A 26,116-nucleotide genomic window follows, 5' to 3' on the forward strand; every position below is an offset into this window, starting at 1 on the left:
CTGCACCTCCTTAGGGTCTCCTCCGCCTAGACTGCCTTCTCCCCTTCTGACCCTCCTCGTGCCCGGTCTCTTGGGTCTCAGCTGAGTCTCAGCATTCAAGGACCCCACGACTGCAGCAGGTCAAAAGCTCTGTGTGCCCTGTGCTGTGAGGTGCTTCCAGGAGAGGGACGAGACAAAGGTACTCCAAAGCTGCCTCCCAGTCCAGGGGGACACCATCCCCAGTTCACCAGACTTGGCCCCTGACCCCCTAACCCACAGGAACCTGGGAGCAGGAACCTACAGGGGGAGGGAGCCGTGTCCCCAGGCCGGCAGGGGTCTGAAGCCAGGCTGGGCCCCAGAGACAGCACAGCTTCCTCAGCCCCGGACAAGCCCACAGCAGGGTCTCTGTCTCCAGGGGGAACCCCCAGCCCTGGGCCCCTTGGCCTCGGCTGGAGACTCGCCCAGGGGGGAGGGGCAACACGAGGGAGAGGAGCGGAGTGGAGGCCAGAAAGGCCATCACAGCACACACAGGAAGCCCCACCGCAAGCTCTCCAAGAAGATGTGGCAGTCCCTCTCCTTGGAGCAGCAGATCCTGCAGACAGAGGCCAGGGCAGTGGGGACGGTGGGGGGAGGGGTGGTCAAGGGAGGGTAGGGAGGAGGCACCAAGAAAAGCTGGCCAGCTCTCAGGAGGCTGGGAACACTGCCCGCCTGCAGAGGTTCCCCCCACGCTGCCCACACTGCAGCTGCCTCTGAGGCCGCCCTGCTTGGCCTGAACACCCAAAGAGCACTGCCCTCAGCCAGCAGAGCCTCTTACCCCGAGAGCACACCCAGAACCAAGTTGAGCATGAAGAAGGAGCCGATGATGATGAGGGGGATGAAGTAGAGCCAGTTCCAGGTGTTGCCAGCCGCGTCATTGGTCTGCAAGCAACAGAAGAGGGTGAGGCGGGAGAGCTGCAGCCCAGCCCACTGAGAGACTGCCTGTGGGACAGGCTTGTGGGCTGCTTTCTGTTTCTAGGAGCAAGCGTGGGTAGCACCTAGACTGGGGTGCCCCAACCTGAGAAGCTTTGTCTCAACTGAGGTTCTCACGGGGCAAGGTATGCTCAGCCCTACTGGCCCCTCCCCAGGGGGCCAGTCAACAGCTAAGGAGGAGCCCCATGGAGGGATAGCTCTGCTTAATGCCTCTCCTGGCAGGCCCTCAGGGCCCAGCAGGCCTCCTGATCCCCTGGAAGGGCCAAAGAATGGTCCTCCTGAAAAGTCCCTCCAGCCTGCAGTGGTCCAAACTGACCTCGGTCTGCAGCAGCTCCTGCAGGTCAGAGGAATCTGTGAGGCCCTGGGCCACCTCTTCTTCAGGGCGGGCCGAGCCTCCCACAAGCTCTCATCACCCACGTCCCATCTCTGCCTGGACCAAGGGAGAAGCTAGAGCCCTGGCTGAGAGCACAGGGGGCCAGCTCCCTAAGGGGGCTTCCAAGGGGGTGCACCGCCTCCACACATAACTCAACCCCAGGCTTGTTCACTTTTGCTTCTGCAGGGCCCCGTGGAGAACTGGTCGAGGGCAGAGGCCGTGGGCACTGAGGATCAATGGCCACCTTCCTCTTCTGTGTGGAGGCAATGCCCATATCAAGGGGCTGATGGTCCTGGCTCAGGCCCACCAACCACAGGCACCACCAGAGTGACCAACCTCCTGCAACTGGCCCCTCCCTACTCTTCCTCCCTCCCATGGCACCTGTACGACCTCACTCCTCTCACCTGTGTGATCTCGCCCCCTCTCACGTACCTGGAGCCCCTGGGCAGCACAGCAGTCAACTCCTAACAAAAAGACGGGCAGTCCAGACCCACCCAGAAGCACCATGGGAGGCAGGCCTAGACCTCTGTTTCGGAAAGGCCCTCACCTTGAAAGCCCCGTGGAGCAGTTCTGCTCTTAGTCAGAATCAACTTAACAGCTCACCTGCCGATGGCCTTGGCTCCTGCAATTTTTCTTACTAATGGGTCATTCCCACCAGGAGCCAGGCTACTGGATTTGCTCTCATCTTAAGAAAACAAACGACTTGTGTTTCTACAAAGATGGCGTAGATGTGCTCTTCCCTATTCTGCAAATATAGCTGTGTTAGTCTGGGTACTTCGGAGAAAGAAATCCACATCAACTCATGTATAAGAGAGAGTTTTATGTAAAGGTTAAGTGCGCATCAAGAAAATATCCCAACCCAGGGCTGCCCAAGCCCACAAGTCCAACATTAACCCATTAACCCATATGTCCAACACCAGTCCACCAAGTCCTCCTCCATCTCACAAAACAGAGGCAACAATGCCAACAGCAGGAGGAAAGCCGAGTCAGTGAATGTGTAAGCATCTCAGCGCTGGCAGGGTCTCCACACGGCTGCTCCAGCACCCAGGACTGCATCGGGGTAGGCCCATGTGGCTTCTCCTTGGGGATGTCTTGCAGGAAGTCAGCCTTGCCAGCTGAAGCAGGGAACTGCTAAGGCAGCTGCACCCTGGTGCGACCACAAAGCCAGAGACCCGAGAACTAGAAAGGTGAGGCTCACCAAGCCATTTATCCATCCGCCCTTCAATGAACCCCACATGTGCTTATCGGCCAGGTTGGCACAATAAACCAACTACCTCAACAGCTAAAACTCTGTGGGAATAGAAAGCAAACGTAAGACAAGACAAGAAGCTAGACTGGCGAGGGCCTGGCCGGGAGTTCAGGAAACAACATGGCAGTCCGTTTCCTGGGTGTCTGTCCTTTTTGCTATGTACATCCGTCCCAGTTTGGGAGCTGAAAGAGCTAGCAGCCCAGAAACGCCAGCCGGCACAGGTCATTAAGAGCCTGTTCTCTCTAACTAAAGGGCCAGGAAAGGGGGCCTAGCAAGCCAAAAAATAATTGCTTTTTTCCAACAAGGTAACACATGAAAAGTATGTCCCCCATCTCCACCCCTGCTTGCACAGACCCAATGGGGAGCCCGATTTCTGCTCCCACATAGCAGCAGTGAGTCACCCAGTCCACGTGTGCCCACTGGGGCAGTGTCAGAAGAACCAAAAGGAAAGTCAGGACGAGCCACTGTGTAGTGCTGACGAGACCACGCACAGTCTGTGGAGTGCACGTGGAGGGGTAACGAGGCACTCTTAACCCAATGGAGCCAGGACTGGGACATCTGGGACAGCAGGACCAGGACCTCTCCACCACATATCTCTGGGGCCAAGTGCGACTGACACCCCCAGTTGGCACTGACCTGCTAGGGCCAGTGGAAGGCAGCTGCTACGAGAAGATGTTTGAGTAAGACCCAAGTCTCATGAAAAAAATACCCAAAAACGTTTAGGTTTCAATGATAACAGGAAGATCTCAAACTGAACGGCAAAAGGACAGTCAGTAGGTGCCAGTATTGCAATGACAACGATGTTAGAATTCTCAAGCAAATGGTTTACAACAGCCATCATGAAAATGTTTTCAAGGGTAAACCTGAGACAAATGAGGGAAAGTCTCCAAGAATAAATAAAAGGCATAAAAAGGAGCAAAGTGGGCTATGTTGTCACAATGAAATTTGGTTTCAAAGCACCAGATGGAATTTCTATCATTAAGAATATAGTTAAATGAAATATAAAGACAACAATGGGTGGGCTTGACAGCAGAAGGTAAGGTGCAGAGGAAAGAATCGGTGCTGACGAAGAGGAGACGACCCAAGCCACCCAATCTGAAGAACGGCGAAAGTAGGCTAGAGATTAAGGCGTCTCAGGGACTGTGAGAATGTGACAAAGCATCTAGTGTTCTTGTCATCCGCAGCCCAGAAGAGAAAAGGACAATGCTGAGAAAGCCATTGAAGATACAGTGACTGGAAACTGCGAAGAAGAGAGACATAAGCCTACGGGTTCAAGAACCCGAGCAAACCCCAAAGAAATTCTCAAGATGGCACATCAAAGCCAAACTTCTGAAATGGTTCTTACATTTGGGCCCATCAGTGTAGCCACTATGTCAATCGATCTGGTTGAAAGTCTTCCTCTTTTTTCGCTGCCCTGCTACTTTACCAAGCATGATGTCCTTCTCCAGAGCCTGGTCCCTCTCGACAATATGTCTAAAGTGCATCAAATGCCGTCAAGTCTCGCCATCCTTGCCTTTAAGGAGCATTCTGGCTGGACTTCTTCCAAGACAGATGTTTGTCCTTTGAGCAGTCCATGATACTGTCAATATTCTTCATCAGCCCCATGATCCAAGTGTATCAATTCTTCTTCGGTTTTCCGTATTCAATGTCCCACTTTCATGTGCACTTGAGGTAAATGAAAGCATCCTGGCTTAGGTGAGGGGCACCTTTGTCCTCAAAGTAACATCCTCGCTTTCCAACACTTTAAAGAAGTCTTTGCAGCAGATTCACTCATTGTTTGATCTCCCAACTGCTGCCTCCATGAGCACTGATCGTGAATCCAGGCAAGACAAAAGCCTTGACTATTCAGTCTTTTCCCCATTTATCAGGATGTGGCCTATCGGTCCAGTTGTGAGCATTTGGGTCTTCTTTACATTGAGTTGCAATCCACACTGAAGGCTGCGATCCCTGATCTTCATCAGCAAATGCTTCAAGTCCTCCTCACGTTCAGCAAACAATCTTGTGTTATCTGCACATCACAGGTTGTTAGTACACCTTCCTCAAATCCTGATGCCACGTTTTTCGTGTAATCAAACGTCTCTGGATGAAAAAGGCATAGCAACTGTAAATATGTATGTCTCAGACAACACAGTTGCAAAACACGTGAAGCAAATCTGAGGGACTGAGAGGAGGAATAGACAAAACCACAATTAGAGGGGGAGACGCCAATGATCCTCTCCCAATGGTTGCTGGAACTAGACGGGAAAGCTCAGCAAACACCGAACAACTCAGTAACCATGAACCAACCGTAGCTCATCAATCTTTATAGAACACTCCACCCAACAAGAGCAGTGTGCACATTCCTTTCAAATATCCACGGGACAAACACAGAGAGGCCATAAAACAAACCTATACCGAGTGTAGATCAACCATAATGGAATCACACTAGAAATCAATAACAGAAAGATAACAGGAAACTTCACAAACTAATGGAAACTAAACAGGATACAAGATAAGCATGCAAAAATCAATTATATTTCTTCATACTAACAATGAACATTTTGACATCAAAATTAAAAGCACAACATTATTTACAACAGTTCAAAAGTAAGGAAATACTTAGGAGTAAATCTAACAAGAGAAGCCTGGTGGCATAGTAAAGCACTAGGCTACAATTCTCAAGGTCAGCAGTTTGAAACCACCAGCGGCTCCAAGGGAAAAACACATAGCTTTCCAGTCCTGTAAAGAGTTATGGTCTCAGAAACCCACCAGAGCAGTCCCACCTTGTCCTGTAGGGTTGCTGTGAATTTATGGTGGTGAGTCTGGAGAAATCTCACCATCCATGCACTTACATCTCCTCTCAAAATTATAAAATGCTGGCGAAAGAAGTCATAGAAGAGCTACAAAAACAAAAATGTAGGCAAATGACTCTGTCCTGTCAGTGCATGAGTCTGAGTTGCATGCAGTAACAAGGAGCGGTAACAAGGTGGGACAGTGAAAAGTCAGCAGTTCAAAGCCAACATCCACTCCACGGGTGAATGATGTGGCAGTGTCCTTCCATAAGTATTGCAGGCTTGGGAACTCTAGGGGCAGTTCTATTCTGTCCAAAGGATCATTGTGAGTCAGAATCAACTTGACAACAATGCCAATTCTCCCAAAATTGATGTACAGATTTTATGTAATTCCGAAGAAAATCCTCAGCAGGGTTTTTCTTTAAACAAATGTAAAAAGCCCTTTTTACTGTAAATTGGGAGAAAGTTCATAAAACAGATTATCAGCTTTACAGTCAACAATACATATGCATTTTGTTTCAACTCGTCCCTTGCAATCCCCGTCAATGCACTCCCACTTCTCCCACTTCTCTGTGTGTCTGGGTCCCAGTGCTCCTTTCCTCAGCCTCTGCACTTCTTCCGTGGGTGAATGCTGTCCTTTGGAGCCTAAAAGTTTGATTATTCTAACACAGGTGGCTCCGTTCCAGACCTGCAGGATGACAAGGGGCATAGTCGGGGGCTCCCTCGTCGCGATCTGACCAGGGAGCCTGGTGTCTTTGCCGATGCTGAGCCCTGCTTCACATTTTTCTCTGAGTCGACTAAGGACTAAGGGCCTTCTCATGTGATACTTTTCAGAGCAGCTGGTAGTGGCAGCCGGGCACCAGCTAGTTCTTTAAGGGCTGTAGAGATTGGTGGTTGCCCGGGCAATCACTTGTTTCTATGATCTTCGTCATTCTTCTTGCTTCTGGACAGCGATAGACCATAGTTGCATTTAGATGGCTGCTCATCAGCTACCTCCTACTTGCACCTCGCCAAATTAGGACACAGAACATTGTCTTCGCGAACTCTGTTATGCCAACTCATCTTGGTGTCCCCTTGACACGATGAGGTCCTGATTCCCCAGCAGTCCCAGCGACTCATTCCCTGAAAGGATTTTGTTATGTCTAAGAAGTTTTCACAGCTCCACCCCACTGCAGCAAAGGTAAATGCACACACACAAACAGAGCAGAATTTTTTGCTATAGTTATCAATAAGGTCATTCTAAAGCACTCAGGGAGGGAAAGAAACCAAAGCACCTTTTAAAATACTGAACAGAACAAAGTGGGAAGAACCAGCCCGTCCAACTTTAAGACTTATTTATACAGCTGTAGGAGTCAAGACGAAACGAAACTGTCAAAGACACAGACGCGCAGGTCAGTGGAAGAGCAGACAACCTCCAAAAAGACTCACAGAAATGTGCTCGGCTGATTCCTGGCAAACGTGCAAAGCAGTTGTTCAGTGGAGGAAACACAGCGCTTCCAGCGAACAGCACGGGAGCACCTGGACATCCACAGGCAACAAAAGAAGAGCAACGACCTAAACTTCTTAACTTACGCAGAATTTAACTCAAAATGGGTTGTCCTTAAAGGTAAAATAATAACATTTCTAGTAAAAAACTCAGGTGGGCATCTTCGGCATTTGGGGCGGCTCAGCACCGCTCTTAGGCACCACGCCTACACACGAGGGGCGCGTCGCAGCAGAGCCCTGGTGACAGCGCAGGAAGCCACGCCCCTCGGGTGGAGGCACCCGAACGGGCAAGGTGCCTCCGCAGGGCAGACTCCGCCTTAGTTCCGCGGGCTGAGCGGGGCTTCCAGCACCGTTATCGACTGACGTGTCGTGACGCAAATGCGAGACGCAGCTGCAAACGTCCACGAAGACGCAGAAGGGACAGTTTCGCAAAACCGAAAGCTGTGGAAATGAAAGGGAACGCTTGACGATCGATATCCCAGGCCTCCGTGAGCTGCGGGCGGGCCGGCAGAGGCCGTTTAAACTGGACAGTCATGTGATCTACTGTGCCAGGAACGCCATTGGGGTCACTGTCCAAAAGCACTCGTCAAGATCTATCCGTAAGTCCCATGATGCCAAAGATGAAGAAATTTCAGATTTTTACCAACTTCTGCCCTCTGACATTGCTTAAACATGTCTCGAGACCCTCCGGGGGTTTCTGGTGACTAGAAGGTAAACGCTGGAAACAAGAAAGGCTCAGTAGCTGAAAGCACGACCATCGTAGTGAAAGAAATGATGCCGATCCCATGACAGGACTTTGCAAGACCAGCGACTTATTCAATGCGAGTACCACATTTTCAACAGCACACACAGTGACTAAACATCTAGACACCACCAGAAAAATATGAGAGAATCCCATGGACCACATCCGTGGGAAAAAGATGACGGAGACATGCAAAATGAAGCCAGGGTCCATTGCAAGCAGCTCTCCCATTGCTCGTACGCAAGTGCAAACTGAAGCTGAAGATTAAAACACATCTATGGGGGCCAGCGCGTGAACGTGGGGCCAGCCTACCTGAATTTGGAGAGAAACTCAAGAACCGATCAAGGAGAGACCAGATGGGCTCGGGGAGGGCATCAAGGGCAGCATCCGTGAAGAAAGCAAAGATCACTAAAAAGACAGGAAAGAAAGAAAAGACCAAAGTGGATGTCAGAAGAGACTCGGAAACTTGCTTTCCAACGTAGAGGACGAAAGTGAAAGAGGGAACAGTGAAGTTAACGATCTGCACAGAGCTGACAAAGGGCAGCTTGAGAAGACACAGTCTTGAATGATATGTGCAGGGACCTGGACTTAGAAACCCAAAAAGAAAGCATGCACTCGGCATTTCTCAAGCTGAAAGAACTGAAGGAAAATTCAAGTTGCAGGATTAAAGAATTCTATGGACAAAATACTGAACGATGCAGCAAGCATCAAAGGAAGACAGAAGGAATCCAGCGCCTCGGCACCAAAACAGAATCCAGCCCCTCAGTCATTTCAGGAGGGCGAGGGCCTTAAGAACGGGTGATATTAAAGGAAGAGACGCATGCTGCACTGGAGGGGCATCTGTGCTGATCTGGGCGGACAAGAGAAACAAGTGCACAGACACGCATGTGTATAGGAAGAGCTTTATCTACAAGAGCAACTGAATATTGAGAAAACATCCCAGTCCAGATCAAGTCCGTAAGTCCGATATTAGCCCATATGTCCGATACCAGTCTGTAAATTCCTCTTCAGACTCACACAACACATGCAATGATGCAGAATGCAGGAAGATCACAGGCCAGTGGGTGGAAAGTCTTGTGGATCTAGTGGCGGTGGAAGCATCTCAGTGTGGGCAGGGTTCTCCACCTGGCTCCTTCAGGTCCCAGGCTCTAGAGTAGCTCCATGTGTCTTCTCAACAGGAATGTCTTGCAGGGAGTGATTGTGTGTCCCTCCTCCAGCGAGCTTTTTATCCCGTTAGCGCCTCCAAATGGGATCATTAACCTGTGACCTGATTGACAGGCTAAACTCCACCCCTTCACTCTTAAGTATCAAACTGACAACAGATTGTGTAACTACCACAGCATTGGCGAAAAACCAAGGTTTTAGGAACCTAGACTAGACACCCCCCTGTGTGACCACCCCTCCTTAGGGAAAGCCCTATAGAGGTGGCTACCCTGACTGTCTCAGTCCCGTAATCCTTTTTCTCTATTTCAGGGTTGTGTCCCCAGCACCAAAACGGCTATCAAGTTTGCCACTAGCCTTCTTCTCGCCAAAGGGAGCCCTTCTTCTCGCTTCTTCACTTCCTTGACTTCTCAGCATCAACTGACCTGGTGAGCACGTTCTGAAATGCTGCCCTCGTCCGTTTCCAAGACCTCACCAGCTCAGTCTCTTCTGGTGACTCCTGGTTTCCACCTCGATCTCCCCGAGCACTGCCTTTGGCTTTCTCTTCCCCAGCTACACTCAGCACCTCGTCCCAGATGACCAACCACACACCAATGTCGTCACCTGGAGGAAAGTCGTCACCTAAAACAGAGTTCCCAAGTGCCACCATCATGCTTGCTGAAACAAAATTAGATGGCCCCTTGCACCCAAGGATAGGTAGCACCTCGGTAAGTAGCAACACCTTTTCTGTTGTTGTCACGGGCCATCGAGTCAGTTCTTAGTCACAGTGACCCCATGCACAAGAGAACGAGACACTGCCCCCGTCCTGTGCCAGCTCATGCCACCGCTATATTTGCGCCCTTTTCTCGGCCACTGCATCAGTCCAGGGTGACGGAGTGGGTTATGTGTTGGGCTGCTCGCCACAAGCCAGCAGCTCCAACCCACCAGCCAGAGAAAGAGGAGGCTTCCTGCTCCTGCAAAGAGTGACGGCCTCAGGAACCAAAGGGGCAGTTCTACTCTGTCCTGTAGGGCTACGGTGAGCCAGAGTGCGCCACCCCTTTCTGGATGGCTCACTGATCCAATCTGGCATCCTTTCCGATTCCTCATTCCCTCCGTTGTCCATCCAACCAGTGAGCGAGACTCATCTGCTCTGCTGCCCATCAGAGCGTTTACACCAACAAGTCTGAATATCCTTGCCGCCTCTGATCTTCATGGATGCTAGGTCTAAGGTCAGAAGCTAACATTCATAAGATAGCACTGGTTCCTAAAGAGTAACCCTTCCTATGACACCCCCCACCTACCCCCATGCAAACTAGACAGACTCCAGGGCTTTCAGATCACTCCTGGGTCACAGAGGGTTTGCATCTCGATCCTGTAGTGAAGTGTCCAGCCCCGGCTGGTCAAGGAAATGCCCGGCATGCTGTCCGAGGCCGCAGCTGGCCGCTTCCACCAGAGGGCAAGGCGCCACCCAATTTTCTCCTCCAAGCCTAGCGATGTCCTCCTTCCCCAGTGTGCTGAGTCTGGCCCAACAATGTCCCAAGGGTAGAAGTTGGGAGGGCAGGGAGACGGCCAGGTCTGCCAGGAGAATCTTGTCTCTGACGGATGGGAGTTCACCGCTGAGCGGTCACAAGGCACTTCTGTGGCTTCTGCAGAGACCACACCTGGCTCACCGACTGTAAGTTCAGGGGAGTCATTTCTTCTCACGGCAGCCAGTTCTGCAGGAGAAAAGTGGCACGGGGACCCTCTGGGGACCCTCCGTCCATCCCGGTCAGCCTCGGGGGTGCTCAGCCTCCCCCCAGCCCAATGGTGCAGGGCAGTCGCTCCTGAATCCAGTGGGAGAAATACCCGAGTTGACCTCAAAGGTCTGAGGGTGAGCTGGCCCTGTCTCCAAAGACTCCTCTTCTATGCCCCCAGCCCCCCACCCTCACCTCAGCTTCTGCTCCATCCACCTGCTCTTGCCACTTGGCTTTCCAGCTGTCCACTGTCCCCATGTCCCGGATGCCAGGGAGCATTCTGTGGAACTTGTGGGCCCAGCTTCTCAGTCCCAGGACAGACAATGCCCCGCCCCAGGGGGAGGGCCCTCTCTCCTCTTTGGCCCACCACACTGGCGGTTGTTTGGGTCCGTATTTCTCCATAGCCCTGCCCACTCTGAGGATGACGTGGGCCCCGGGGCCAAGGCTTGTCTATGTGTGTGTGTGTGTGTGTGTGTGTGTGTGTGTGAGAGAGAGAGAGAGAGAGAGAGAGAGAGAGAGAGAGAGAAAGCCAGACAACAGACCCTTTGGGATCCTGGCTGAAGCGCTGACACATTCACCCTGTGTTGGTGATGTGCAGGGACCCACAGGACTGTTGGAAGAGTACACCACTCTGTCTTGGACGAAGTACGGCCATGGTCATGGTCGTCCGAAGGGAGAATGGGGAGGGACTGTCTTGCTTCCCTTGGACCTGTTATCTAGAGAAGGTGTTCTTCTTGGTGGAGGGTCAGTGGAAATGAGGGAGACCCTCAAGGAGATGGACTGCCTCTGTAGCTACCACACCGAGCTCCAACACAGCAGCGCTCGTGAGGGCCAGCACCTGGCCGGCACAGTTAGCTCAGCTGGGATGTGCAGACAAGGCGGCTGGCCCAGCAGCTAGCTGCTTCCTGCCGCCCAGCCCACTGAGAGGGCAGAACAGAGTCTCTGTGCCCCCCTGTATGAGGGCTCTCCTACCCTCCAGTCTGAGTCCCCTGTGGCCTCCGCCAACCGGGTGGGCTCTAAGGGCTGTGTGAGCCTGGCCACGCAGCCTCTTGGCAGGGTGGGGGAGGGGCTCGCAAGAGCATGACCAGCTTGAAGCTATTTTTAGGGCCTGTCTTTGTGGAAATTGTTCCTTGATGGGCTGTGGGGGGAGGACAGCCAAGCTCCTCATCCCTGCCTTTGTCCCCAGTCTCTGTTCTCTTCAGCAGACAAAGCCTGGCGCCAGACACGACTCCCACTCCGAGCAGGGATTCTGGTTTGAAGAGCCCAGAGCCAGCTGCTTGAACTCCTCACGTGCTGCCGGCCAGCACGGTAGCGCTGCCCCAGCACTCAGTGAGCCCCTGGAGGACATCCACCTGTGGCCCCTGGACCTACAGGGAAGGTGCGAGGTACGGCCTTGTCTTTCTCCCCGGCCACACGCTGTCATGCCACCATTGCACAAAGAGCACAGACGCAGGGAGGGGGGCACAGAGCCCCGAGACCTGACCTCTGTGCACACCTGGACAACCTCCAGGTGACAGTACCTTATGCTGCAGGTTCACCGTCCCTAAGCCGAGCACACACTGGCTACCCAACATATGCCAGCCCACCAGCCACACCTTCCCAACAGACCTGCTTCAGACGCTGCCAAGAACACCTTTCTCCCCTCCCCCAAAGCTCCAAGCCACTTGGTTGGCCTCTTGCCCTGTGGTGGGCAGGCTTCAAGGACAACAGGAAGACTCAGTCTGTTCAGAAGTCAACGGGCCTGCCAGGCACCTCACAGAGGACCTCAAACCCAGCTCCATCGTGGTCACTTGGGGAGGGGCCTGCATCCCCGCGAGACTGGGGACCATCGAGGACACAGTCATGGCAGTATGAGGGAATCCTACAGGCCCGAGTTGTCTGGTACCTCAGCCCTAGTCAACCTACTACTGCGGAACAAGGAGGGGCCTACAGTGGACCAAAGGGCAGCTCAGTCCGTGCTAGCAGCTTGCCAGCCAGCAGCCAGCAGCCTGGGGCCCCTGGAGAGCCAGTGAGCGTCTCCACCCTTGGCTTCCTTATCTGCACAAGGGTTTCTTGAGAGGCCAGAACCAATGCCCCCACAGGGCTGGCCCCACAGGCCCGACCCAGAGCCGGCTGTAGGATGCCACCTTCCCCAGGGTGCGTTTCCTCTCTCCATCCCACAGTCCTCTGCTTCTCTCCTCTCAGGGGGAGCTGCCCTGGGTGCGTAGGGGATGGGAGGGTGGGGGGCGAGGTCAAGAACTGGGACGGCGACCGACAGGCTGCCGGCTGGACAGGTGCCTCCGTGGCCCCGGCCCTTGAGGAAAGCCGCAGGAGGGATGGCAGGTGCAGCCACTTGGCCGCAGGCCGGGTGCTCACATGGTAGAGAATGTCGGTCCAGCCCTCCATGGTGATGCACTGGAACACGGTCAGCACAGCAAACAGAATGTTGTCGAAGTTGGTGATGCCGAAATTGGGCCCTGCCCAGTACTCGCGGCACTCCGTGTCCCCCTCACACACCCGGGCAGGGGCTTCCCTGCCACAGGGGAAGTCTCCCACCGGCTCTGCATCTGTGGAGAGGAGAACCAAGCCTGGGCCAGAGCACAGACGCCTCTAGGGCCCACAGCCCAGACCAGACCCCAGAGTGTAGGCTTGCTGCGGGCTGGCAGGAGCTAGGCGCCCAAGGAAACTCCCTTGACCTCCCTCCCGGCAGCTCCTGGTGGGAGCCCTGCCCTCCCAGGGACTGAGGGACAACCTCTGCTCTCTACTGTAACCTTCATCCTAGCATGCTAGGACCCCTCCCTCTTCAGATGGAGAACAGCACCCTCCTGAGCCCACCTCTCTCTGCGCCTGCTCCCCCTGAATTCTCCTCTCATGGACCACCTGTCTGCCAGCCTCATTCTCCTGCCTGCGGATGGGGCTGCCACTGCCAGCCCAACGGTGTCCAGAGGGTGACCCCGCAGAGGGACTCTGCTTCGGCTGGCCCACGACCCACACAGGGTGGGAAGAAAAGGCCGGAAACCACGCTGACTTCTGGGCCCAGGTGACAAGCAGCACCCTGCTCCAGGACTTCACCAAAGGGGCAGAGGGACACTGATGACCAAACAACGGTGCTTTCCTAACAACACAGGCCAGCCCGGGTCACTCGGAGGAATCCTCCAGAACCCCCCGCCCCCCACCCCTACCTCCAAACATCTCAATAAGAAGCTAACGCGAAAAAGACTGGGAAAAAATACGTTAAAAAAAAAGACTGGGAGGTCTTAGTTTTTCTCCTATGGACAAGTGCCTTTCCGGTGAATAAGGGCAGGGTCGCGCCTCCAGCTTGTCTCAAGACACTGGCTGTGACCACACAAGCACCGGGCGGACAGAACCTGTGCTCCTTCCAGCTTCGGCTCAACTCTGAAGAGGACGCTGCTCAGGCCTCACAGTGAAGGCCGGTGTTTGTAGCAATGTTAGAGAGCTTGAGAAAAATTCGTCTTATTTTTAGCTTGGTGAAAATTTTCTTTTTGATCCTGAACGATTTCCACTTCCGTGTCCGTTTGTCAGAGTACACTGTGGAGCCCGTTCTGTGAGTTTTCCCCCTAAAACCTGGCGGCACCCTCATGCTGGCCCTCTCCCTGCACACTCCCGCTGGCAGCCCTGCTGGCTCCATCTAAAAAACGCATCTAGAACTTAGCCATTCTAACTCCCTCCACCACAACGCCCCGCGCAGCCCCTACCATCGCTCCCCAGGATTACCAGGCTCTGAACTGTGCCTGCTTCTGTCTTTGCCTCTCTCCTTTCGGTGTCCAGAAAACCCTGTCCTGTGTGCCAGGTGTGTGTGTCTGTGGGACCCCAGGCCCGAGAAGCCGCTATGCCAACCTGTGCTGTTGGGGAAACAGGCCTTGTGGAACTTGCCCATGTAGAACTCGAGGCCAATGATGGCAAACATGAGGATGGCGAAGAAGAGAAGCAGCCCGATCTGCAGCAGCGGGACCATGGCCTTCATGATGGACTTGAGCACCACCTGCAGGCCTGGACAGACAGGTGGGGCACGGTCAGCGAGCAGAGGGTGGGAGAGAGGGGGAGCGGAATGAGGACGGTGGAGAGGGGAGGGTGCCGGTCAGCATGTGAGGGTAGGGGCCCCGCTGTGAGCAGAGAGCCGGCTGCCAGTGTAGGCTCTGGCACAGCAGAGTGGACAAAGTTGGCACTCCTGACCAGGCCTGGGGGACGGGCTATGCAGAGTCTCAGTATGGGGAGGGCAAGGTGGGGGTTAGCCAAGCAGGAGGTCCAGAGGGGGCTTAGAGTGTGCCAAGCGCAGGGGGTCTCGGGAGAAAAAAGCAAGGGTCCAGAGGGGGAAGAGAAAGAAATTCTGGCACAGGGAATCATCAGATCCTGCAGGCCACAGCAGGGGGTCTTGGAGAGTGGGACAGAGCAGGAGACCCTGAGGAGAAGCATCAGGGAACCCAGAGAGGGAAGAGCAGGGATTCTGCGGTAAACGCAGACGACCCTAAACGGAAAGAGGAGGAGGTCGTGACGGGAAAGAAGGGGCAGATCAGGGGTCCTGAGGGGGAAGAGCAGGGATTCTGGGAGGGAACTCGGGGTGTTTAGGAACACAATTTCTTGGGAAAGTGAGGAAGAAATGCCCATCTCCCCGAGTGTAGTAACTTAATCACCACTGCCCCTCCTCCCCCAGACTGCCCTGGTTCTTGAATACTAGATGGACAGGATCCAGATCTTCCCCACAATGCCCCAGAGGACAAGACATGAGGTCTTACATAAGACTAGACCAAACTTCGACTTCACTGGACAGCCATGGCCCAGGGTGGTCCCTCCTGCCCTCCCTACGCGACTTGGGCTGCATGATCCAGGAGCGTGGCTGGAGGCTGGCTGCAGGGCCAGGAGCCTACGAACCACAAGCCCTTTGGTGTTTTCTCAGGCCTCTTGTCCCCTCTACCTTCGCCCATGCCTGGTCTCTTCTTCACCCTGGTGGGAAGATCAACAGCTGGCGATACAGCAGCATGAATGAGAGGAGAGAGACTTATGTCTCAGGAAGCCAAGTCAGAGGAAAGTGGAGTCACCTTCTGGGCCTTCTGGGAAAATGGGGCAGACTGGGAAATGGCTGCTCCTCCCTCCTCACCCAGAGAGCAAGAGCAGCAGGCTCAGAGCTCACCAAAGACAAAGAGCCCACTGCTTAGGGGCTTGACTGACCATGGTGTGTGTGTGTGTCTCCAGTGCTCAGGAGGGGGTGGGCCTGCTGGACTCACTCGGAATCCCAGACACCAGCTTCAGGGGCCTCAGCACACGCACAGCCCGCAGCGTCCGCAGGTCGAAGTCGGTGCCCGCCGTGGCCAAGATCCTGGCAGGAACAGGAGAGCAGGGAAGTAAGGGCTTCATCACCGAGCAAGGAGGAGACCCTGCCCCCTGCTCCCCCACGTGTGCTCTCCTCAGAGCAACGAGGTCATCCTTCCCAGTGCCCCACCGTCTCTGGGTCCCAGCCCAGGGCAGAGGGGTGCAACAGCAGAATGCAGACCTCACTGGAGCACGTGGGCAGTGGCATCTTACCCACATGGCCATCCCCAGTTCAAAGGCACTGCTGCTGAGAGGGCACTGAGCCCCTTGAAAGCTGTGAGTCTGTCCTCCCCTGACACCCCAGCCTGGCCCATGAACCCAAACCAACCCTAACTGCACGTCAAACGTCCTCCTAAGAAGGACGGTGAGCAGGGTCAGGAGCAGGACACCAGCTGGAGGGGTCCTGGACATTGCCACCAGTCTCAGGGGAACAAGGACACGGGAGGCAGGGAAAGTGGGGTCGAGAGTTCCAAGGACTGGGCCAGATCCCCCCGATCAGTCCCATCCCACGAACACAGACGGCGGGGCTTCCCATCTTCTAGAAAGAGCGCGTGCCTTTGCTGGCCTTTCCTACCATGGCCGGGAACCAAATGCCTGGGAAGACTATGCAGCTAGATGCCGGTGGCCCGTGGGGGACTGGATCACTGGTGACGCGTGCAGTCAATGTGTCTGCCAGCCTTCGTTAGCAGAACCGAGCAGATCAGGTGGAGGTAACGCTAGCTAGGGGGTGGGTCGGTTCTGTCATCCACCAGGCTTAAAATGAGTCACCCAGAAGTGAGCTCACGTCACCAAGAAGCAGAACAGAAGTGGAGCGCATCTTTGGGACCCAGGGTGCCTGCACTAAGAATTCTCTAGACCCAGGAAACAGAGAGAGAGAGAGAACGGTTAGCACGAGGGATGGTACAAGTTACAAGTGCAGCAGGCTCCCGCCCACTGGGCCGGACAGTTACAGCAAATCTGCCGACAGCCGAGCGGAAGCCGAGTACGTGCAGGCAAGAGCTTCCTGGCAGAGCGAGTGCCTTTGGTCACTCACCAGTGGAGTTGAAGAGCTGGCAAAAGCCAGCGCAGAGGGGCCCAGGGCTAAGGGAGAAGCCTGACTTCAGGCACCCCCAAGGAGCCGTCCTGATGGAAGAACTGTGTGCTGCACCCTTCCGGCCCCTGAGTTGTGCTGTGGCCTGGAAACTCCCTGATAAGCATGAGGACGGGCTGTAGGTTCTGTGTGGCGCCTGGGGACAGACTGGCAGAGACCGGGGAGGGCAGGGAGGCTGACCTCCACCTCGTCGGTGGACGTTGATGGCAATCCTCTCCCTCCCCCTCATGAAGTTAGATGAGGAGGTGAGATGATGCTGCCACCCTGCCATTGTACCACCTTAAAAACAAAGCAAAAGAAAAGAGAGCTCCTTTGACTCCCAGCAGCCCCCACCACAGCCTGCTCTCTGTGCCCCGCACATCAAAATGCCGGCGCCAGCACTCAGAGCTCTCCAGCCTTCGCCAACCACTCCTGCCAAGCCTTCTGCTGGTCAACTCTGAGGAGCAAACTGTGGTAGAGAGACTCCATCCCTACTCATCATGCTTGACCAGGGGACCACCGAGGCGCCCTGGTGGGGCAGTAGATACACGCTGGGCTGCTGACCACAAGGTCAGCCGTTGGAAACCCCCGACCACTCCAAGGGATAAAGAGGAGGCTGCCCGCTCTCAGAAAGATTTACAGACGAGGAATCCCATAACGGCAGTGCTATTCTGCCCCACGGAGCCCTGAGAGTCAGAACTGACCGGGTGGCAGTGGGCGAGGAGATCGCACAAGTGTTCTGTTAAGTGTCGGACAGTGAACACTCAGGCGTTGCAGATCACACTGACTCGGTGGCAACTACTCAGCTGTGCTGCAGAACTGGCCGGCAAGGCTGTAGATGTACGCAGGACTCTTTGCCAAGAGAACCAGTTACAAAAGCAGGCAGCGGCTGCCAGTCCTCGTGGTGCTCCCAAACCCACCAGCTGCTCCTCAGGAGAAAGAGGACGCTGTATCTGCTCCCATAAAGAAGACCCCCATGGGGTGACTGTGAGTTTGAGCAGACTCAGCGGCAGTGGATTAAAAAAGAGAAGTTATGAGGCTGGGTTTTTAAGATCTCATTGTATGCCATGGACAAGAGCCACACCTGCAATAAAATCTTACAGAAAAGTTGAAAATAAAGGGGATAAAGGATAAGTAAATACTATAGACAAAAAAGTTGGTATAATAATACTAAAGACAAACTAGAATTAACAATAAAAAGCACTAATAGGGCTAATATATAATTAAAAGGAAAACTATATCAAGAAATATGATGAGCGTTGGTTTTTTGACCCCAACTCATAACATATGTATGTGTGTGTTTGTGTGTGTGTGCAAGGATTCCTCTAACATAAAAGATTCTAATAAATTACTATCAGAATTAGAAAGACCAGACCAAAATCTCACAATGGCCCAATCTCTCTGTCTGTCACGACTAGCCATCTACCAAATAATGCTCTTATAAACAGAGGATATCCATTTTTGGAAGTACACAGGAATATCTTTGAGAATTGGCACATCTTTGGTGACAAAGACAGAAGGCTTCAAGAAGAGCACGCGTTATTTTCCTTCTGCGCTAGATTAGGGGCCGCCAATAAAGCCACGCTGACCAAGAAGAGCCGCCCGCTTTTGTGCGCACACAAAATGGAGCTGCACACTCGGCAGCTCGTGGGTCTCCTTGGAAGCACGGTGGAGACTGTCCACCAGCTAGAAGGTGATGCTTCGGACAAGGCCGCTTTGTAGAAGACTCAGTGCTTCGGTGAAGATGAAGGAACAGCGGGAGGGCGTCAGGGACTGACTGGGTGAAGGGAGGGTGGAGGGCCTCAGGAAGGTGGGGAGAAATCAGGGAGGGAGAGGGGCAGTTCCTGGGGTGGAGCTGAGGACTGATTTGAAGTGCTGAGTGTAGAGTTGATGCTCTGAAATGTCAACCCCCACCTAATTCACAATAATAAAATGAATCATTAAAAAATAAAAATAAAGCATTGAAATTCCCAATAAGCCTTTTTTTAAAAAAGGAAAAATAAGTTCACACAGCAGAAAAACAGAAACAAAAGTAGAAGTTATTTAAATAAAAATAGAGAAGCAAGAGAAAACTAATTCTTTGAGAGGCCAATAATTTTGAGCAAGGCTTTGGCAAGAACAGTCAAGAGTGCACACGCGTATGCACACTCCTATACGCACACACACTTGCAAACACATGCACGTGGAACTTTTACAGAAGTAAAAAGAGCACATGACAAGCAAGAACGATTTTTAAAATCCAGGAGAAGAGTGTCAGCAGTTTATGCCGACCCATGTTCCCATGTGGGTGAGCTCCATAGACCCCCAAGACACAAACAGCCAAAAGCAGCCCAAGGGGGGAAATGCTTGAATAAACCATAATCCATTTTGTAAGATTCCTATTTCTGTGTAGAAACCACCATTTAGCTACTTGAAATAGCACCCACGTTGCACAATTCTTTTGAATATACTCAAACCATTGAATTGTATGGCATGCGAATTATATGTCAATAAAACTGTCCAAAAAAAAGTAGCATCCATTTATTAACTCCCAGATCTAGAGGTCAGAAGTCAATGAAGTTGTTATAAAAATATTGTTTACAAAGGCAACAGAATCTGAACAAGAAAAAGTCCAACAACCAATGAGCACACCCGAGATGACAGGAGTGATGTAAGGGCAGGAGAACAATGAAGGGAAGAGGGGGCCTGAGGGAGATGAAACAATTGAACATCACGCTGATGTCCCTCTTCCTCAAAGTAATCTCCTAATTCGATGGCATCTCAATCACACCTGCACAGAGTCGGCAGAACCTGACAGATCCATCCGTAAATCTGTACAGAAGAGCAGGGGCAAAAAATAGCTGAATTACTTTAAAGAAGAAATTGAGAGAGGAGTCCTCGGTTTAGTTTTAAAAGTTTGTTGTAAAGCTATACCAGGGAATACTCTAGATTATCAGGCCTGGACAGATAAGGAACCGAAATCTGATGAAGTGGCAGTCAGGGAATGAGGCTGGGGAGCCACGGTTCCCTGACACAGTCCACATGTGCCACAAACCATATCCACCGCCATCGAGTGACCCTCCAGGGCAGAACATGCTCCTTAGGGTTTCCAAGCCTATAACTACTTACAGAAGCAGACAGCCTCATCTTCTTCCCACAGAGTGTTTAGTGGGTTTGAACTACTGACATGCAAGCTAGCAGCACAATGCTCAGCCGGCCCCACCAGGGCTCCGTCAGAAACTGTAAAGCTTCGGAAAGAAAAGCCAGGAGACCAGCTCTGACTGGGAGAGCGAAGGAGAGATTTCCAAATAAGACACATAAATGCACACAATAGAGCAACAGATTTGATACATCGTACCTTAGAATTTAAACTGTATCGCAAAAGATTGGGAAAAGGGAAAGAAAAAAAAACAAACCTTCTTGTAAGGTATTTAACGACAAAGAATTGGTCTCCAGGAGATACACAGAATTCCTGCACATCAATAGGGAAAACTTCAACAGCTGGTCTGCAGAGTCAGTTTGGGAAGAGAACCTGAGCACAGGAGGGCTGAGAGAGCACTCTGCTCCTTTCAATGAATTTCCAAACAAATTCCCCGGGGCCAAGGAAGACCACTCTAACCACCGACTAGCCAGCTTATACAGACACATGGGCTAGTCTCAGGTGAGGGCAGTTTACTGCGTGTACTGCTGAAAAACTGAACCAGCCCCACTGCTCACCACAAAACTCAACCAGCCGGGCCTTCAAGTCAATCCCCACTCGCAGCATCCCTAAGGGACTAAGGGACGGGGTGGGGCTGCGCTCCGAGGACTGACTGTAATCTACAGGACAACTGCCCTTGTGGGTTTCTGAGGCCGCGTTTCTTTCCAGGAATAGAAAGCCTAATCTTTCTCCTGGGGGTGGCTAGTGGGTTTGAACCACTGACTGAGCAGCTGCTCATCACATGAAAGGGACACTTTCATTGTGGCAAGTGTGCACAATGGTATTTATTCTGCAACTAAAACTGTATAACCAGCATTAAAATCAAATGAGCCTATGCATATCAACATGGAACACTATTCACAACAGGGTTGGGGGGTTAAAAAGACAAGTTTTGAAATGATTATGTATGTCTGCGCATAAACTCACACAGTGAAAACCATGCACCAGTGGCCCTCCTGTCCTACGCACGGGTCCCCAGGGGCCAGGTGCTAACTACAGGGCTATCAGCAACAACGTGAGGCACTTTGGAGAGTCTAGTTATATTGAGTTTATAAATGTTTTAAATATATTCATAGCATGCAATAAAAATTCCTTAATGTCTCCTTGAACGCGATCATTAAAAATTGCTAAACATAGTATTTTCAGAACCTGAACCTAACAGCTTTTTTAAACACTAAGTGTTGGGATTTATAACTTTTGTAACACATTGAAGGTTGATCTTCCGAGTCAGAGCCCTAGTGCGATAGTGCTAACAAGTGGGGCTGTGGTCCCAGGGTCCACCATTCAAAACCACCAGACGCTCCGTAGGAGAGGGGTGAAGCTTCCCACTCCCGTGACCAGTGGCCGTCTCCAACTCACAGGGCAGTTCTGCCCAGGCTTGCAGAGCCTCTGTGAGTCAGTATTGACTCGATAGCAGTAAGTGAGTTTAGCTTCTGAATAGTCTCTTCTTCGCACCAAACAAAACCCGTCACTAACCGTGAAAGATTGTCTTCACACTCTGATAAAATGCAAATGAGCCCATGAGTCTCCTTTAAGGTTGTTTACAGAGAGGCCTGGCCTCCAGAACCCAGAAGGTTAATGGACACAGAAATAAATGTATTTGTCCTGCAGCCCTTTCAGAAAAGTGACCTGGAAAGCAGGTCCTGCTGCAACAGCCACCTTTGTGCTGAAGCCCAGCCTCGGCAAGCACCTGCCTCTGCAGACCCCATGGGTCATCCGGACGGCCCCAGGGGGCCTGCGCACTCCCTTTGACCACGGGAAAGCCCAGAACCTGAGCGGCTCCCAGAACTAGCAGCATGCCCTGGGGACCGGTCAGTAGCATAAGTTCTCACTCAGCCCCTCTCCAGAGGCCGCAGCGTGGGCCCGTATCTGGGCTCAGCAAGCCCTTCGCTGTCTCAGGCGCACTCAGGTGTGTCAGGATCCCTGTCCTTGTCCCTTCGGGCTTTGGGTGCCATGTGGCACCTTCCCACCAGGAATGGGGAAGCACAGGCAACAAGGCTAAGTAATTAAAGGAACGAAAAGGGGGGGCGGGAAGCAAGCAAGGAAACACAACCTGTAGGAACTGTAATCACACCTACGCTGAGAAATTTGGGCTGATAGAAAAAACTAACAAACATCAAAACCTAGCTGCCATCCTGCTGTTGGCAAACACAGAGCCTGGATCACGAGAGATCGGAATTCATACCACGCTATTCACTGTGCAGAAGCCAGTAGTGGCACCAAATACGACTAAGAAAATGCAATGAAGTAAGAGCCTGCACCACCCGCCCAAGCATCGAAACGTGTAAGCCACTCGGAGATGACTGAAAATATGGGTAATCGACATTAAGAGAACTGCGGGATCTCACTTAAAATGGAGCTTGGGTAACAGTTAAGACACACTGTGCACCTGATGGCTAATGTTAAACAGCATTATTTTACCTTGGTTCTTGTCGACAGGACAAGGTGGGGCCCTCTGACCTCTGCTTTCACGAGGGGAGACTGAATGCCCTCCGGCTTCAGCCCAGGACTGACTCTGTGAAGCAGCGGTCGGACTACTTTCTCTGTCCACTGCATTCTGCATCGCCCTCGGACGCATTCTTCCTGCAATGGCCACACAGGACTCACAGACAAGACTCGGGATTATAAGGTTTGTTAGAGAAGTAACCGGTTACAATTCAGGATCAGGAATGGCTCAGGCTACAGTTCTTTTGTCAGGGCAGCTTCCAGCTGTGTCCACACTTGGCCAGCCCGGCCTCGGCCCTGCTCACGCACAGTCACTATAAATCTGTGACTGCATTGATTCGTGCAGGAAGGACCTCATCCCCTTCAGCAAGCCTTCCATCTTCACCCCCTGTGGGCTGGGACGCCCACAACACCGTCTCCTGCCAGCGTCCCCCGCTGCTGCCTCTGCCACCACTGCTTTGCTGTTTCTCTCTCACCTTACAGCTCTCTGTCTGTCTGTCTCCTGGGTCTAAAATGTTACTGGCCCAAGGACCCCAAGTCCAAAGGACACACTCCACTCCCTGCCTTGTACATGGGGGTAGTGAGGTCTCCCCGTCTCTGGGATAGCTCACTGTAGGCAAGAAGGGACGGCAAAACTGAGTACTCCTCTTATTAGTACTCCCCACCAGGGTGCCGTGTGCCTTCCTGGCATTATTAGCAAGTGTTCCAATGCCACAAACACCTTATTTGCATATTCCCACCTAATCATTTGGTGGGAGTTGTAAGACCACGGCAAGAAAGACCATATAAAAGTGACCCCCTGTACCCAGTCCTCCACAATCCAATGCAAAGATTCTCTGTGCAACTCAAACTGCGCCCGGGAAGGAATTTTAGGTTTAGACAAAGGATCACAGAATTTACCTGGAAATTTAGGCCATGACTAAAGGACTCAGAAAAAAATTGCAAAGTCAGTTACTCACTTCCAGAGCTATTAAAGCATCACTTAGCTCAACCAGATCCCTGTGAGCAGGGTCCATGCACTGCTGTGATTCCCAAAAGCCAGAGGCGGGAACCTCTCAAGCAGGGTCCGCGGGTCCCTGAGGCCCCGAGTGGGTAAGCCAAGCTCGGCCTTCACGGGGCCATTCCCTCATGCACAAGAGAATGTCACTTTGCCCAGCCCCATATTCAACTCAGGATCTTGGTGGGCCTCCACGGTGGCGGCTCCTGTGCCAACCCATCTCATTTGCCACAGAGAAAAACGAAGTTCTGATACAGCAGTGGTGCACTGCCTCTGGAGAACAGTCGACTAAGTAACAGGAGTCCGTCCCCGGCAGACACGCACTGTAAGGTCCCAGCTGCACGCGGTGGGAAGAGGCAGGAGGGGAGTCTCAGTCGTGGGGCGGGAGGCGTCCTGTGTCTGTCTGGGGTGAGGAGTGGAGGCGCTGTAAACACTGTGCGTGTGATCGCTGCCACGGGGCTGGGCATGCTGAAAGGGACACATGGCAAATTTCACCGTGCACAAGTAGGCAGACCAGCGGGACGTGGACCTGCGAGGCCCTACTGAACTCCTGAGTCAGAGCCCAGGAGGCCCCTGAGGTGCACAGAAACCCCGAACCCACTGTCACCCAGAAACGAAGCGGGAAAGTACCAAAATTTATAGAAGAAATAAAATTGCCACGCAACTTCTAGAAGTTTGTCCCAAGGAAACAATCAACAGTGTGGAGAAGTCCTGAGCACAGACATCCTCCAGCTTTCTCCACGAATGCCCAAGTTGCAAATAGACTAAATGTCAGCGAGAGACATACCCCACGCCCATGTCCGGCTTGTCACCGGCAGGAGCGAACCCCACTGGGCTGCTCGAACGGCTCAGAACCGAGCTCCCCTGGCAGCCGAGTCATCTTCAGGCCCCACGGCTGCCTGTGCGGCCCGGCGGGCTTGAGGATGTGAGCAGAGACCGCCAGCCTGTGTGTGCGCCAACTGCACCCAGAAGCCCCACACCTCGGGCCAGGATCGAGGGGCAGCTGTGGTCACTTGCTTGTTCTTTGCAGTTATGAGAGTTTTTAAGTGAGAAAAATAAAATGATTTTGCTCAAACAGCAGAGGGAATATTTATTCTCCACCGAGGTAGGAGAGGCAAAAGACAATCCTGTGGAGGCACTTTTTTAAACGTTCTATTACCAACAAAGAAACAGAGGACCAGCACCTACCACGTGCGCGCTCCACAGGCCACAGGCACCTGATCTGGCACACATCCTTGGGAAGGGCACGGGGTGGAAAGAGGGCCCTGCTGCTTAGCCCCAGCCCCTGGGCCTGAGGATATGCTCAGAGAGGGTCCTGTGGAAACAGACATGCTAAACCCACATGACCGACAACTCGTGAGCAAACACAACTCCGTGACAGGAGGGGGATTCACAAAGTGCATGAGCAACAGCAGTGAAGAGACCACGGACTTTCCACGAGCGTTCTGACACCCCTGCCCCTGGGATGTGAGTACCTTGCAGACCCACAGCAGTGGGAACTGAAGAGAACAAGCCGGCCCCTGGGGACGTCCCAAGAGCTGCAAAAGGGCAGCATTCAACGGGGGGGAGGGGGGGGGGAGTTGGGGCCAGAGGAGCAGAACTAGAAGGGTAGGGCATCAGCTGATGGATCCCGCCTGGAAACCAAGAGGCAACCCTTTGATGCCCCACCCACTGCAGTAACGGGAGATGCAACGTGCAGTTACACAACCCCTCAGCTTGTGCCTCATAACTCAGACACCCCCTTAGGGCCCGGAGGGAGGTGGGTGGCTCCTGCAAATAAAGCAACACACAGAGCAAGCGCATCCCGACACAATGTCCTGAGAGAAAGAAGCTGGCACAAAAGGCCACTCGGTTATGATCCCATCTGTACAAGATGGCCAGACAATGGTGGAGAGTGGCCAAGTGGTGGCCCGAGCCCAGAGGGGCTGCTAATGGCAATAGGTGCCTCCTCAGGGTGGGGCGACGTTCTATGGTTCATACACCTCGTGGGGGTCCTATGCCCAGCGCTGCACACGGTAACTGCCCAGGTGAGCTTGATGGCACATGAACAACATGGTAAGGCGTCACTGAATCCTGAGTCCAGCGCCATGAAAGACACTGGGCCTCGGTCTGTAAAATGAGAGGGGCACCCTGACCCAGAAGTTGCAGCAGAGACCAAAGGAGAATCTGAATTTCACTCCACCTGCCAAACTAGGCAGCACACCTTCCCTTCCCTTGAAGGAGCAAGGTCAGAGACAGGCCGCTGAAAAACCACAGCAGAAGGCTTAAATCAGATGCAGAGCCTCTGAAAATAATACACAAATGTTCAGGTTCTAAAGGAAATAAAATCACTCATAACACAACTACCTGGAAAGGCCTCATGCCATCAACAGATGCCAAGACGGAGAAGGCAGACACATTAGACAGATGACAAAGGCTGTGACGCATCGGAGATCAAAGTGCTTCGACGAGCAAATATACAAACATGCTTGAAACATGTGGGGAAAATAAAGGAATGTAAAGGAAAAACCAAATGATGATCTATAACTGAAAAAAATTAACCAAAATACAAGTCCAGGAGAACGAGATCAACAATATAATGGAGGAAGAATCAGAGTTGGTGACGAGAATGACATTTTTTTCACCCAATCAGAAAGACGCAGAGCGAGAGCAGGGTCAAGACAGAAAGGCCTCGGGACC

The 26,116-nt window shown here is 52.7% G+C and overlaps 1 protein-coding gene across 1 annotated transcript in view; it reads right to left on the reverse strand.

Moving 5' to 3' along the window:
- Positions 1-26,116, reverse strand: part of CACNA1B (calcium voltage-gated channel subunit alpha1 B) — a gene marked incomplete at its 3' end in the record, with an annotated part of 175,264 nt that overhangs the window by 127,688 nt on the left and 21,460 nt on the right. Inside the window, exons 3-6 of the mRNA XM_045289335.1 lie at positions 15,664-15,755; positions 14,279-14,431; positions 12,797-12,987; positions 794-897 (exon numbers count right to left, since the gene is read on the reverse strand). Of these exons, the coding sequence (XP_045145270.1) occupies positions 794-897; positions 12,797-12,987; positions 14,279-14,431; positions 15,664-15,755 (540 nt within the window). The remainder of the gene's footprint in view (positions 1-793; positions 898-12,796; positions 12,988-14,278; positions 14,432-15,663; positions 15,756-26,116) is intronic.

Source organism: Echinops telfairi, unplaced genomic scaffold, assembly GCF_000313985.2.
Source record: "Echinops telfairi isolate 266 unplaced genomic scaffold, ASM31398v2 ScPeMD7_25;HRSCAF=90, whole genome shotgun sequence".
NCBI lineage: Eukaryota > Metazoa > Chordata > Mammalia > Afrosoricida > Tenrecidae > Echinops > Echinops telfairi.